Raw genomic sequence first — 16,722 nt, forward strand, 5'->3', positions numbered from 1 at the left:
TGGGTGGGGAGTTTCTGGAACACACTTCAGAAGTCCAAGAAGCCTGAAAACTCTTCCTGTTTAAAGAACAACTTCTGCTATAAAAGGCACAAGACGACTTTCATCTGGAAGCCTGCCCCATCTGGTGGGAGGCAAGATAAAATACGCATGCCCTTAAAATGCCACCCTCGCGACGCCACCCATTTCTGGACTGATTCGGCGGTGGCCTTTCCATAACCTCGACTTTGGTGGTAAGAGAGGAGCTCCAGACCCAATGAACAAAGATCACTGTGTCCCTTCTGAAGCACGTGGTGTAAACATAAATCACTTAGCAACTGATATGCCAGAGTGAGATATGGCGACTCCCAAAGATCAAAAACAGAGCGGACCAAGTTGCTCAGTCTTCTTCCACTTCTCCCAGAGCTCATGGTTCCGGAGGGCCCATGGGCTGGGGGTGGAGGCGGTAGCAGGCCACAGTCTGGCAAACAGAGTTGTAGGTAGTCAGAGCTCAAACACCCCGAGAATCCACCCTGGGACCCCAGTCCTGGGGCACTTACCTTGCACTGCCCGGACACGCAGATGGCCGTGCCGTTCTGATCACAGGGTGTCCCATCAATGACCTTCTCAGCTTGCCGCACGTAGAAGCGGTACCCCATTGCCTGGCAGTTCAACTCACATTTCCGATTGCCCTTTACTACCAAAACAAACAAAACAAACAAACAAACAAAAAAACCAAAAAACTATCAGCATCGTTTTTCCTGTATTTTTTATTGAGACAAAATTCACATAATATAAAAATAACCATTTTAACCAAAGTGTAAAATTCAGTGTTTTTCAGTATATTCACAATGTTGTACAACCATTACCACTAACCAATTCCAGAACATTTCTATGGCCCCCAAAAAGAAACCCTGGACTTGTTGGCTGTCCCTCCCAATTCCCTCCATCCCCCAGATCTTGGCAACCACCAATCCACTTTCTGTCTCTATGGATTTGCCTATTCTGGACATTTTATAACCACATACTTTTTAAAACTACATGAGTGTTATTAGATCTCTCCATATTTAATGGTAGAGGGAAGGGATTATAGCCTGATCTTACTGGCATATAGTAGAGATTCAATGCTGAGCATTACAAAGGAATTCCTAAAGAATCTCACAATGTAAATAATAGACTCTACTTTTAGATATTCTCCCATACTTTGCCATAGTCATAATTATATTTTATAGGTCAGCAATCACAGTGAGCACACAATTTTAATGTTGTGCTTTTTTTGAAACTTAAAATCTATTCAGTTATATCATTTTTATATTCTTTTAAATGGCTGGAGTTTCCTATAATAATTCCTCCATTATGAGATATTTCAGTGTTTTCCCCATCACTTTAGGTTGAAGCCCAAAGTCTTAAGCAAGGGAGAAAACATCTTTCAAGAGCTGAACCTTGCCTGCCTTTATAGTCTCCTTTTCTACCATCTTTCTTAAGTCTATGCTCTATACCAAACTATACCCATCCTCTGTCCAGCCATTGCTTAACTGTTCCTTCTGCCTTTGCCTCACTTGGTTGGCGCCCGTTTCTACTTTGTTTTAGTTCCCAGGTCACCTCCTCCAGGAAGCCCTCCATGGATCCTGATCTCATCTGTACAACCCACCCATCACAGGCTGATCTGGCCTTCACTAGGGTTAACCAAGCTTCACCGAAGCATGGTGTTGAGGGACCACAGGAATATGTTTGTCTTCCTTTTGTGTCCCCAGTACAGAGCTAGGCACAGACAAAATGCTCAACAAAGCCCTGAGGAATAAAAGGAGGGATGGATAAATGAATATTGGCACTTTTTTTGGCCTTTCTCTCCCCTCTCCCCACTAGATGTATTCACCTACCTCAGAGTGTTTCTCTATATTTCTATCACTTCGCACAGAGCCTGGCACACAGTAGGTGCTCAAGAAATGCTAAATTAATTACTGCTACAACTAATATCTCCAGAGCAGTTTAGTCGCCTTCAAAATAAGAAAAAAAAAAAAAAATTCCAGGTGAGATGTATTTCCGTATCCAAAAGAGACAGACAAGCCAAGTATATGTTGATTTTTAAAAAAAAAAAAAAAAACTCTTTTTGAGACAAGACACAGACAGCATGTTCCAGGGTCATACTTTTGTCTGAAAATCTGATTACTGGGTTGGATAATACTGACTTTTTCCTACACAAGACAATACATCATATTTTCCCCAGTGTGGCTGCCTGACTGTCACGTGGCAATGAATTTCCTTCTCCAAAGCCACTGAAACTGCTACCAGGAAATAACATGGAGCCTCTGGGACCACATGGTTTAGGAAAGATTGAATCTTCTCTACATCCTAAGCTCTACCTTAGAAGTCAGGAGACTTAGTTTCTTACCCTGGCTGACCGAAAGATGTAAGAGGGGATCTTGGGAAAAAAAAAAAAAAAATCAAAGAATACCAAAGATGGAAACACCTTTGGGAATTATCTAAAATGAAACCATCATTTTATAGATTAAAAAAAAATAATAACTACAACAGGCCTAAAAAATGAAGTGACAGGTTAGAAGTAAAACTAGCCTCCTAACTTGCTTTCTCATGTCTTCCTAGCTAGACTGTTTCCTCTCTTTCCAGCTCCTCGCTTTCTGAAGTGATAGCAGGACGTATCCAGGCACATTGCATTTTATGCTAATCAAAGTGTCTGAAAGGCAGCCTCATATGGGCAAGGTTTTGAGTTCTCACTTCTCTTGGTTTCCTCCCAACTACCTCTATCCTTTGTAGCCACAATATTTTATTTCTCAATATTTGCAACCATACTACAGAAGAACATTCTGAGAAAAATGACAACAAACCCCCCTCCCCCCCCCCACACACAAAACACAAAAACATAGCCAAACGTGAAATAATTCTGGCAGAATCCTCAAACGGCTACATAGAAATAACCCAGAGGAATGGCCTTAAGTCTGGGTTCCTCCTACCTGTGGCTCAAAGCAGCCACTAGGTCTGATCCTCAGCTTATGTGACTTAGACCTGCCTTCCTAGACTTGCAACATGGAAAAGGGGGATCCTAGGAGATAACTGAAATCTGTGGAAAAGTGCCTCCCTCACCAAATTACCTAGATCCTGCTGCCTTAGCAATATTCAACCTAGTGCTTCTCATAAAATTACATAAGGACTGACTTCTCTAGACCCCATATATACTCCCCAACCATTTAAAAATTCCACATAAAAATACATTTGCAGGGCTTCAGTTTAAGGTTTTTTTGTTTGTTTGTTTGTTTTATAATGAAGAATCACTTCATTCCTTTTATTTTCCTTGAATAGAATCACAATTCTGATGCCAGGAGTTGCTTCACTAAGCAGACTTTGTCTTTTGTCATGGTGTAGTTTGTCATGGAGAAAATAGAGGAGTGGCCACAAGCTGGGGGCAAAGGGATAAGAGCAAGAAAATTCCTGTTAGAATAAAGCAGGTAGCAGTTAAAGGGTTTACCCTCAAATAAAGGTTAAATATTTAACCTACTCATTATGTTCTCTTGCCTTGGAAAAGCCATTGATATGAGTGGAGACTTTTTTTTAATGTAAAAAACAAAGATAACAGAAAAGAAGTTTACAGTTACAAAATTTTGGAAGGTGGAAAGCAGAAAGACCCGTGGTTATAACTTAGCAGATCTAAGCAAACTTAAGAATTGAAGTAACAAAGCTACCTCTACCATAGCATTTCCAAATGGCAACTTTGGAAATAAAGGAGAATGCAGTTCTAAAAACAGAGAAATTATCTATGAGAGTGTTTAAGTTATTAGGGGTTCCACTTTTCGGAATTGTTGGCTAACGCATCTGAAAATGGACACCTTCATAAAAACAATGAGAACACTGGCAAAAGACAACTAAAGTGATTATACTAAAAACAGACAAAATAGACTTTTAAGACAAAATTGTTATTTAAGACAAATAAGAGCATTTTACAATGATAAAGAGTCAATCCATCGGGAAGCCAACAACAGAGGCCCAAAATACCCGAAGTTAATGCGGACAGAATTGAAAGGAGAACTAGACAATTCAATAATAATAGTTTGAAATGCTGATACCTCACTTTCAACAATGAGTAGAACAGTTAGATGATCAACAAGGAAATAGAAGACATGAACAACATTATAAACCAGCTGTACCTAATAGATATCTATTGAACATGCCACCCAACAATAGCAGAAGTCACATCCTTCTCAAGTGCACATGAAACATTGTCTAGAAGGGAACAAACATTAAGTCATAAAACAAGCCTCAATAAATTTAAAAGGATTGAAATCATACAGAGTATGATTTCCACAATGGAATAAAATTAGAAATCAATAACAGGAAGAAATTTGGGGGTTTCAAAAACATGTGGAAATTAAGCAACATACTTTTAGATAACTGATCAAGAAAAAAAAACACAAGGAAAATTAGAAAATACTTTGAGAGTAATAAAAATAAAAATACAACATACCAAACTTATGGGATGCAGTTATAGCGGTGCTTAAAGGGAAATTTATAGCTATAAACATCTATGTTAAAAAATATCTCAGCTCAATAACCTAATATCCCACACTAAGAACTGGAAAAAGAAGAGTAAACTAAATCCAAAGCCAATGTACTGAAGGAAACTAGAATGTAAATAAATTAAATAGAGAAGGGAGAGATGATAGAAAAAAATCAATGAAGCCAAAGTTGGTTATCTGAAAAGATCAATAAAATTTACAAACTTTTATACAGACTGGCAATAAATAAAGGAGAGAAGACTCAAGATACTAAAATCAGGAATAAAGAGGAGACATTACTTTTGATTTCACAGAAAAAAAGGACTTCTATCCCAGGAGATTAGTCAAGAAAAAGAGAAGTTATCTAGATGGAAAAGAAAGAAATTAAACTATCAGTGAATTGAGATTTTTTTAAAAACATAGATGTTTACAACAATAAATTTCCCTCTACGCATCTACATTATTTGTATAAATGATCTCGTATACAAAAAATTCCCCTGAATGCAACAAAAATTATTTGAATTAATAAGCAAGTTCAACAGGGTTACAGGATATAAGATCCATAGACAAAAATCGATTTCATTTCAATACATTCACTATCAATGAGCAATCTGAAAATGAAATGAACAACATAATTCCATCAAAAAATACTTAGGAATAAATTAAACAAAAAAAGTCTAAGACTTAACACTAAAACTAAAAAATACTGTTGAAACAAATTAAGGAAGATCTAAATAAATGGAATGATTTCTCACATTTATGAATCGACAGACTTAATGTTAAGATGGCACTATTCCCCAAATTAATTTCAAATTCAATGCAATCCCAACCAAAATACTGACTGGCTTTTTTTGGTAGAAATTGACAAGGTAATCCTAAAATTTATATGGCAATGCAACGGTCCAAGAATAGACAAAACAAACCTGAAAATGTAAAACAAAGCTGGACAATTCATACATCTTTATTTGAATAAACACAGTGTGATATTATCATAAAGCTAGACATATAGATCAATGGAATAGAACTGAGAGTCCAGAAATAAACTTTTATATTTTTAGTCAATTCATTTTTGACAAGGCTGTCAAAACAAATCAATGAGGAAAGAATTGTCTTTGCAACACATGATGCTGAGATAACTTTGCATATCTACATGCAAAAGAATTAAGCTGAACTTTTACATCATATCATATATAAAAATTAACTCAGAATGGATCATCAACCTTAATGTAAGAGCTAAAACTATAAAATTCTTAGAAATAACCATAGGCATAAATCTTCGTGATCTTGAATTAGTCAACGATTTCTTAGATGCTATATCAGAAGTACAAATGACAAAAGAAAAAATAAATACGTTGGACTTCATCATGGAACTCCAGTGAGAAAATGAAATGACAACCCATTCAATGAGACAAAATTTTTGCAAATCTTATATCAGATGATGAACTTGCATCAGAATCTACAAAGAACTTTTATAACTCAACAATAAAAAGATAACCCAATTAAAAATGGACGAAGAATTTGAAAAGTCATTTCTCCGAGGAAGATATAGAAATGAATAATAAGCACATGAAACGATGTTCAATATCATTAGTTATTATGGAAATATAATTCAAAATCACAATGAGATATAAATCATTAGCGAAATAAAAATCAAAACCATTCAGCACTCATTAGGATGGCTAAAATAAGAAATAAGAAATGTTAGCAAAGATGTAGAGAAATCGGAACTCTTGTACAATGCTGATGATAGGACTGTAAAATGAAACAGCTTCCCTGGAATACATTTAGCACTTCCTCAGAATGTCAAACACAGAGTTACCACATGACCCAGAAATTCTACTTCTAGGTATATACCTATGAGAAATGAAAATGTACATCTTCTTGTTTGAATTGTACATAAATATTCATAGCAGTATTATTCACAATAGCTAAAATGTGGAAACAATTCAAATGTCCTTCAACTAATGAATGGATAAAGAAAATGTGTAATATCTATACACGGACTAATATTCAACAACAGAAAGTAATTGTGAAGTACTGATACATGCTATGACATAGATAAATAATGAAAATATTATGCTAAGTGAAAGAAGCCAGTCACAAAAAGCCACATATTTTATAGTTACATTTATTGTCCAGAACAAGCAAATCCATAGAGGTAGAAAGTAGATTAGTGGCTGCCAGAGGCTGTAGTGGCGATGGCTGCACAACTATCTAAATATACTAAAACCACTAAATTAAACTACTTAAATTGGTGGCTTTCATGGTTTGTGAATTTTATCTCAATAAATTATTTAAAAAGAAAAGAAGCAGCAGTTAGCTTGCTAGATCCCCAGCAAACCATCAAATAAATAAGAAAATTTGTTTCCAGATTGAAGGCGCCTACCAAGTGCCCAGGGCAATGGTGTTAGGGGTGGGATTTGATTTTACACTCCTTATAATTGATCGGTTAGCCCATTACTGTCTCATGGATAGAGACAGAAGACTCCTCAGTCAGAGATAAAGAACTTTTTTACTCAAGGAAGAGCAACCAGAATGAACACCAGCATGTTTGTGCCAATTCCGCTTGCTCCCAAGTCTCATGGAGACATGTGGGAGCCTAAATGGATGCTACACATGCAATGGTTTTGCATTGCTGCTGAGGAGCACCGAGGTTGAAGAACCCACTGCTTTTATGGGAAGCAATAAGAAACCCTGCTCTTTGTCCTCGATGGAGATTTGTCTCATTCCTCGAGGTTGCTCATTGCAAACGCAACCTTGAGAAAGGACCCAGTTTAAGGGTGGTCAGGGTCGGGCATTCTTGGCATATTCCACAAGATCTGTAGGAGCACAAGGGATCCATGGAGAGGTCTCCCAATAAATGCATAATAATGAACAACGCCAAGCCACATGGCTGTGAAATTTCAAGACACTTGAGACAAAGAAAAGACAACACAGGCTATCTGAGAGGAAACAAACAAATAAATTGGTATTGGATTTCTTCTCAATAGTAACTCTGAAAGCTAGAAGACAATTGAGCGGTGCCTCATAAATTTTGAGGGGAAATAGAATTCTATATCTAGTTAAATTAGGATTCTATATCTAGTTAACTTCTTAACACTTAAGAAAAAATTACAATTAGAATTAGAATTCTATATCTAGTTAATTCTATATCTAGTTAAATTAGAATTCTATATCTAGTTAAATTCTTAACACTTAAAAAATAAAGGCATCTTCAGAAATTCAATTCTCGCACAATTTACACAATTTGCACCTTTATTAGAAGATGTGTTCTACCACAGAGAACGAATAAACCAAGAAAGAAGGTGTGGGATCTAGGAAATAGAAGATCTAACCCAAGAGAAGCAGAAAGAGTGCCCCGGATTAGCGTGGAAAGAGACTCTGATGGGACAAATGTACATTAGGAAAGCCTGGAGAAGGTAAGAAGGTTCTAGGAGACATTTCTTCAAGGGAATGAAATGAATAAAATACCTAATAAATTTTAAGTTATTGAGATACCGAGTTACTGAAAGAAGATTTGCACAATTTAGAGAGCTTGGGGTTGTATAAGTGTGAAATACAAAGAAAAGAAGACAAGCTAAAAACAGAAAAGTATTTATTAATAACAGGAAAAAAAAGAAATTCAGGAAAAGGAAAGTAATTGCAGTATATGGACTGGGTGTGACAGCGTGATGCCCAGATTATTGACCATCACCACCCAATCAAAATCAGAATGTCCCCCATTACCTGGGGGGAAATGAAGTGTCACCTGCTGGTAGTTGACAGCTGTGTCTTTCTGGAACTTGCCATCAGCCTAAGGGAGCCCCTCACCCAAGGCTGAAGCTCATTCCAAGAGCTAGCCCATGCCCAGGGACTGGTCCATGTGTAATACGAAGGCCCACTCAGACTTAATTTTGGGTAACTCTACAAGGCTATTCCAGCTCAGAGCTTCCTGAGGGACCAGGTGCAGCTTCTGCATGACTGTCCCAGTCCAACTTCTCCCTCTGTCCAATCTTGCATCTCAGTGTTCCAGGTTCACTCCCAGATAAACACTAGGCACAAATCTCTGCCCTCAGGATCAGTGTTTTGGAAGTCTGACCTAAGCTAGTATGCTATAAGGCTCAGCTGTGAAGACTATGCACATGGTTACCATGTAAGCAATAGTTATTAATCTAAGCAAAATCATAACCTGATTATGTGGAGAGGGTGTGGGATCGGAGGAGCGAGGTGGAGGGAGAAGATGATGAAAGAGGGCTACATCCTCATCTTCAACAGAAAATATTTGAAACTGAAAAATCCAGGAATAATGATTTAAACATAATTTAGAGATAAGAAGGTAAATAAATGTATAGCTACAATAGTCAGGGAGTAAGAAATATTGGGAGGGGGCAAAAAGTTTGTAGAACTATTTGACTGTAAAATATATCTATGCAAAACTTGGATTAAACAATAAAAACTAATTTTAAAAAGAATATAAAAATAACTCCAATAATTTGGGCTCTCAGAAATAGAATCCTGCAGTTATTATTAATGGTTGGTCCCTCCTATTTCTATTCAAAATTAACACAAAATGGTAAAACTCCTTGTTGTCTTTTCAGGAACTTTGAATAAGTGGGAGAGTAAAATGTTGCTTTCTAGGAATGCAAATGTCGCTGAAGTGTGGATGTTCTAGATTTTAGCTAGCTTTGCTATTATCTAGGTTTGCACTAGCTCTCAGTTAGCAAGAGGGAGACTCTCAGAAGGATGGAAGGGGCCAAAAGTAGCAGGAAAGGAGCAGCAAGCTTTTCCCACAATTGCACATTCTCCCACCCTCACATAAGCAGGGAGAAAGTCTCAGGTAAGAAACGGGAAGAGATTCTGTGAATAAACACGCAGGGCTATTCTTGGAGAATGGATAACATCTGTGCTTAGTTTCAGACCCATTCAAACTTCACAAGTTCACTCCAAGTTTAGCACCGAAGCCCTCATTTCCCAGGCTCAAGTTCCATGTTTTTGGTAGAATATACGATATCCCTGTTCAAGAAAAGCAGCCTCATAAATGCAGCTCATAAAACTCAGACGTGGCAGGGTGCTTACCCAACGCATGCTGATGAGTGAAGTGTAAATGAATTAGAAACATGTGGATGCAATGTCTTAAGTGTATATGCAGGGTTTAAATAACATGAAAAGGGGGGCTGCTCGAAGCCCGAGCAGTGCACATGGAGTAGCAGCATTTGGTCCATGCGAATAAATCAGCAGCAAGAGAGCCAGAGCAGTGCTGGTCTTGACCTCCACTGACTGCATTGTCTATGTGGTATTCTATTTATGACAAAGGGTCTGCCTGCCCTTGGACTCCAAATTCTGGACTAGACACAGGTGATTATTATTTAAACTACTTTTTCCCCAGACTGCATTTTCCAGGACAAAGCTATGGAAAATAAGATCAGGAGAATGCTTCTAAGAGCCCAGACTCTTCTCTGGAATTAGAAAACTGTTTTGAAATAGTCAGAAGAGGGGTGAGACTGTCTAATTCTTAGCTTTTCCTGTTCGGAAAAGGAAACCATTTGGGGTGCATCCATTATTAAAACTTAAGTGCAAAACCATACAGCTTATCAATTGCCTAATTCCCCAACCTTCTGGCCCACTCTTGCAACTATGTAATTAAAATTTCAGAAGTTCACATGCAGTACCCTACTGAATCTTACTTAACTGACAGTCTTAACAGGCTGGGGATCTGGATTAGAAACCGTGAACAAAAACGTCTTTTTCAAATCCACAATGTTCCATAGATGTTGAATTCCTGGTAGCACTGCTCACACTTAAGCGCAGTTCTAGTCTGTAACACTCTAAAGCAGTGGTTCTCGACTTTTAGTGTACTCTGAATCACCTGGAGATCTTGTGAAAACAGATTGATAGACTCCACCCCTACAGAGTCTGATTCATTAGGTCTGGGGTGGAGCCCCACAGTCAGCATTTCTAACAAGTTCCCAGGTGATGCCAATACTGCTGGTCCAGGAGCACACTTTGAGAACCCCTGCTCCAACTGATGCTCTTGAACCAGGATAGAGAAAGGAGAACTACCTGGCAACCAGACCTCTAGCTCACACCCTGGGAATGCATCGCCAAAGCTGACATACAACATGATGTTCAGCTAACTAAATAAAAGGTTACAGTTGTATACATGCAAGCTAGCCAGTAAAGACTGCAACTGTGATGAGGCCTTGCAAGGAGGAAGCTCTCTTCTGAGTTGTCAGTTATGGTCCACACTGTTCAGAAAGCAGTGAGGGAAAAGGAACTTCTCTTTAGCATCTGCATTTGGATTTGGCTGCCTAACCTATTCCCACCTTTTATAATTTTTATATGCTTTCTGTCTGTCGAGCACCTACTATATGTCATGGCATGCCCATGGAGGGCATGGAAGCACCGTGTCCCTTCCTTACTTTGCCCTGTGCATTTCTTCCATCTGGCTATTCCTTTATAGTAAACTGGTAATAGTAAGTAAATTGTTGTTCTGAGTTCTAGGAGCCATTCTAGCAAGTTGGACAGAAGTCTGGGTAACCTGGGGACCCACTACTTGCAACTGGTGTCTGAACCTGGAGGGCAGTCTTGTGGGACTGAGCCCTTATGCTGTAGGGTCTGCACTAACTCTGGGTAGTTAGCATCAGAATTGAAATAAATTGTAGGATACCCAATTGGTGTCTGCTGATAACTGGAGGATTGCTTGGTGTAGGAAACTTATATGTTTGATGTCAGAAATGTTCTGAGTATCACCAAATTCTCTCATTTTACACAGCAGGAAATTGAAGCTTAGAAAAATGGAAACATTTGCCTAGGGTCAGTCTTGCTGTTTTGTCAATGACCTCAACACACTTAAGATGCATAGGAATATCCTAAATTAATAATAATGATACCTAACATGGCTAGAGTGCTTGCAGTGTACCAAATACTGTGTGAGACGCTGCATAGGTATTGTTCCATATTATCCTTACAACTAATTGAAATAGATATTACCCTCCCCTTTATATATGAGGAGCCCAAAGCTCAGAGAGGTTAAGTAACTTGCGAAAAGTCACACTACTAGGAAGTGGGGGAGCCAACAGGATTCAAATCTAGGTTTGACTTAGAAGCCAATTCTTATTCTTGGTGCCCTATTGAACTCTTAATTCATTCATCTGAGTACCTATTATCTAAGTAGAAACTCATCTCCTTGAGATTAAGGAGCCATTGGCATTGTGCCACAAATGAAGCAATGCCTGTTCATTCACCCGATGAACATTTATTAGCACCTACTGTGTGCCAGGCACTGTATTAGGATCTAGGTTTAAGGAATTTAATAAGACAGAGTCTCTGCCCTCATGAGGCAACTGGCACTCATTCATTTTATGAATTCATTCACTGAGCAAATATTTATTGAGAATCTACCTTATTCTAGGTACTATAGTAAGTGTTGAGGAAATGATAAGAGACCAGATTCTTGACCTTGTGTAATTACAATCTCATGGGGAAGACGGGTATTAATTAAATATTCACACCAAGAAATGTAAAATTGTAACTGTGAAGGGGAGGGGAGGAGAGAGGAGCATTCAAGCAGAGGTATGTCAAAGGCCACGCCCAAAGGCCAGGGACATGCCCATCACGGGGCTGAGAGACATTCTCCATGGCCAAGGTAATGAAGGAAGGGAGATGATATGAGATGAGGCAGACCAGACGCTGAGGTCACGCCAGACCATCGTTCTTGTAGAACGAATGAACACACTTGCATTCTTTATACTTTTCTGGAGAGCAGAACATGGAACAGCAGTAGTTTCCCATTTGGAGAAAGTTCCTAGACACGTAGTTTCATGGGAATTGTCTCAGCCAACTTTGTCCATGTTATCCAAATTTTTTCTGAAGTGTTCTCTTTTCTCTCATGTCATACACAGTATGTCTAAAGCTGGAAAAAGTGACTGAAAACAAATACCATTATGGAAAAAACACCATGCTGTTCAAAACTCTTCAAGCTATGTGACATGTAGTGTTACATCGTAAAATGTTACATTTAATAAAAAATAAAAATTTGAAGGAGGTTCTGCCAGTAGAAAGCCGGTTTGGCCAACTGTCAGAAAAGCAGCTTGACAGCTTCAAAAGAAGCGGGAGTCTTAACCAGTTTCTTATGGCTTGGGAAAATATATCTCTCTCTGAGCAAATAAGGACATATTAAAATACGGAATGTATACACATCCTTCAGAAAAATGATGTGTTTGGGGTTGTACTTGTCAAGGACTGAGGCTGTTGAGAGCTCCGAGAAGGAAGTCGGGGAAGGGAACTCTGGTACAAACACCACATAAAGTAGAAGTCTCAGCAGCCAGAGAAGCTCTGAGGCAGAGGAAGTAGTATCATTTCTACAGGTAATACCCAGAGGAGGGTGGTTTTACTTCCATCTCCTGCTATTATCATCTTAATTAAAAAAATATATGTGTGTGTCTATATGTGTGTATATGTATACATGTATGTATATGTGGATGTTTTTATATGTATGTATCATATATATGTGTGGATGTAGGAACACATGTGTATAAATATATACATATGTATACATGTGATTGCTTATATGTGTGTATTATGTGTACGTATGTACATGTGTGTATGTATACAACCATGTACGTGTGTGAACACATGTGTCTTCCAGTCTATCGGCAATAGGCCAGGGCAATCAACAATGATAAGAACACAATACGGGCTGGTCCACGTGTGGAAAATCTTACTGCACAAATGTGAAGGCAGATGTAGCAAGTCTACATACCAGAAAACCTAGCAGTGCTTCCAACAAAGGCGCTATCTCTCTTCTAAACGTTTAAGTACAGACATGGTAAGACACTGGAAAAAGTTTTCAGCAAGAAGAAAGTTTTGATGGCTTCAAGAAAATATTTTTTGGTATGACAAATTCTCAGAATTCAGGGAAAGGCTTCAAGGAACTCAAGTGAATCTCGTCTCAACTTTTGACTGCAGGATGATATGGAATAAAAGGAGTTGGGCACCAGTTGTGTTTCACCTGAGCATCTGTGACCTGCCTGCTGGGCACAAGCTTTGTGCCTGGGAGGCACTGGAGCTCAGCGGGTGTTTCTTGACTTAATGCTGTTTGTCATCTTCAGACTGCGTTCCTTCCTTGGCAGCCCCACAGAGGGCTCTGGGATTCGGCTCCTCCTTTTGGGATGTAATAAAACCCACCAAAGAATGACTTTCATCATGTTACCACTCTTTTCACAGCCATCTTGAATTCTTCACTGTCCTCAGAACATGTACCCTAAGATGGGTTTCGAGGACATTGTTCTCTATAATGGGGTCTTACACTAACTTTAACTACTCAACTGCTCTCTTCACTGTTCTGGAAACACATCATGGGCATTCTTACCTCTGTGGCTCTGTTTCTTTTGTTCTATCCAGAATATCCATAATGTTTACCGACATGAACCTCACCTTCAGCTTATATTTGTGAAATACAAAAATTATGGCGAGTGCTGCGAAGGCGGTCTCTCCAGGAATGTGGAATAGAGATATTGACTCTGTCTAGGGTGTCAGGAAAGACTTTACTGAGGAAGTGACCTTTGAACTGAAATTCGAAGGATGAGTAAGCGCTATGAGAAAGGGGATAAGAAGGAAGCCGCCTCAAACAGTGGGACCAGCCTGTGCAAGGGCCCTGGGGCAGGGGGAGTGAAAGAAGGCCAGTGTGGCTAGGAAGCAAAGAGCAAGACAACCTGGAAAGAAGTAAGCCTACGTAGGTGGCCCATCTTTAAGTCTACAGTTCTCATGATCTCTCTGAACTAGGGTTGCCAGATAAAATGCAGGATGCCCAGTTAAAGTTTTCAGATATACGACATACATTGAATGGGTCATACTTATACTAAACATTATTAGTTCATCTGAAGTTGAAATTTAACTGAGCATTCTTTATTTTTGTTTGCTAGCAACCTTACTCTGATACAACCAAAGAACATATTTTTCTGCATGACTCATGTGTATCCTTAATAACAATGGGTCTTATTTTTTTTGTTGGCTTGATGTCTTTTTGTCCCCTATGACCTCGATCCAAGAACTTTAGAGCTGGAAGAGTCCTAGAAATCAGCTAATCCGACCTTGTAACTTCATAGCCAAGAACAGTAGGCTTAGAAAGGCACCTGGAGCTGCTCAAGGTCACAGAGAGAGACCCCACTGGGGCGTCTTTCATGTCTCCCTGCAGGGCCCACAACAGAGCTGAGCAGTTAAAAAACAGCTTAATCAGTTGCTCAGTTGAATTAACAAACTCATTTGCATGCCTTTGTACAGAGGGGGATGAACAGATACAGTCCCAGACAGCCAGAAGCTTTCCAAACAAAACAAACAGCAAGCCAGACAGTGAAGGGGCCATTTGCACATGCATAAACACAGGGACAGACACAAAGGACCCTAGCAAGTGACTGCTTTGACCAGCTGGACTTCAGCCTTTTCCTGGAGATTCTACAAGAGCCTAGAAACAAGGCTCTCCTCCTTAGTGGCTTGGCGAATTTATTCCTGCATGGTGGCCCATTGGATTTACATGGTGAGTGATCATTTTTACCTTAAGATGCAAACTGTGACCCTGAAGAGACTCACCAGCTGGCCTTGTTTATCCCTTTCAGTCTCCAGTTATTTGCTAAGAGACTTTTTTTCAGGCCCTCTCTGCAGGCAGAACACGTTCTGTCCAAATATGCACAACCACCAGGAGAAAAAGGCTGGGAGTGGGCCGCTCCACCACTATTTGCCAAAGGAAGGCAGCCCTCCACATTCAACTGGACTGAATACAGGGGATAATCCCCCTGAGTAAGCTTGGCTTTCATTCCTCTACAGGACTTTCAAAGACGTCAATCTAGCCCAATCACAATCAAATGAAAGCATTTCACTTCCCAAAGACAAACATGAATTTGGACAAATGAAAAATGGAGGTTCCCTTGGGATGGCGTGAAAAGCGAATTCAGTAGCCTCAGCTCCCTCTTAGAGGAAGCACTGGGAAGGATGTTCTTGCTGTGGCCACACAAAGCGGGGCATGAGCTCATCATGCCAGAACCTAATTGAAACCTCAGGCTGAAACTGTGTTTTGTGATATTTGATGGAAAGGATGGGAAAAGACAAAAAGGGAGAACAAAGGATGTGTACAGAGGCAGCATGAAAAGCAGCCCACTTCTTGACTGTGGGACAATTTGGATGGTGGCCATTGAGTTAAATGAGGTGTAGCCTTTCTCTCAATCTCACGGAGATCCAAAGCCATTTTGCAAAACTTCCTGCGGCCAGCATTATGGTTCCATAACCAAGGTCTTTAGGACTCGTTAGGACCTTCAAAATGCAATGGTATTTAAAGAAATGCAGCAGAAAAGATGCTGGTTAGATCTTCAGACAAAATACCTGCTCTCTGTGAATCTATTGAAAGGCATAAAGGTAAAGAGAAAGCATGAATTTTGCATGTGCTTCCCTGGGTTTGCCTCTGAGTTCTGCCACTGACTAAGCTTGTGTCATTGGACAGATTTTATCTATGAATCTTGCTCTTCTTATCTGTTAAAGTGGGTATTTAAATGCTTATCTCACTGACTTGTCTCACAATCAAGTAAGAGAATGCTTGTAAAAACACAAGCACTCAAGAGCGTTCACTTTCTTTCATCTCCCCTGAAACTAGATGCCCAGGGAAGGAGTGGAATGTCTACGTTTGGAAGCGTTCTAAGAATTGCAACAACATGGAAATATCTACCGTTATCGAAATGTGGCAACCCTTGGCAGTAAAAAGATGGGCGAGGTGGTAGTCCCCAGTAGTCTCAAGGCTTTATTAAAAGTATTTACTTGCCTGTAGGTAGCTCATTGATGTCAGGCTGTCCCCAAAGCCCTTCTCGGCTGTCTGTTCTTTTAATTTTCTTTGATAATTATCGTAAAAGCATGGCCAAGTTAAAATATGCCTGGAAGAAGAGTAGGGAGAATGGTTCCATGGCTTTTGGCTGCGCTTCAGGACTCCAGCTGCTCAGCAGCCAAACATTGGGAATGCTGTTCAGGATCTCAGTATTCTATTTTCTTTCTCTTTATAGTCCCTGCAAATAGCCACCTGCAAGGTTCATTTCGTTATTGGGTCTGTGTAGAGAAATGGTTTTAATCTCCCTTCTTCTGAGAGTCTCCGGTGTTCTGAGGACCATAGCCTCCTGCAGTTCAACCATCATCCACTGACAAACACAGGTCTTAGTGAGAAACTCACTGTTCTTTTCCTTCAGCCAAAGTTCCCACCAGCAAGCATACTCAGCCTCGATGA

General features: G+C 39.5%; 1 protein-coding gene across 1 annotated transcript in view; it reads right to left on the bottom strand.

Annotated features, from left to right (window-relative positions):
- The window catches only part of THSD4 (thrombospondin type 1 domain containing 4), a 488,201-nt gene that overhangs the window by 316,514 nt on the left and 154,965 nt on the right, over positions 1 to 16,722 (bottom strand). Inside the window, exon 4 of the mRNA XM_023521905.1 lies at positions 537 to 673. Coding sequence (XP_023377673.1) covers positions 537 to 673 — 137 coding nt within the window. The remainder of the gene's footprint in view (positions 1 to 536; positions 674 to 16,722) is intronic.

Source organism: Pteropus vampyrus, unplaced genomic scaffold, assembly GCF_000151845.1.
Source record: "Pteropus vampyrus isolate Shadow unplaced genomic scaffold, Pvam_2.0 Scaffold10, whole genome shotgun sequence".
NCBI lineage: Eukaryota > Metazoa > Chordata > Mammalia > Chiroptera > Pteropodidae > Pteropus > Pteropus vampyrus.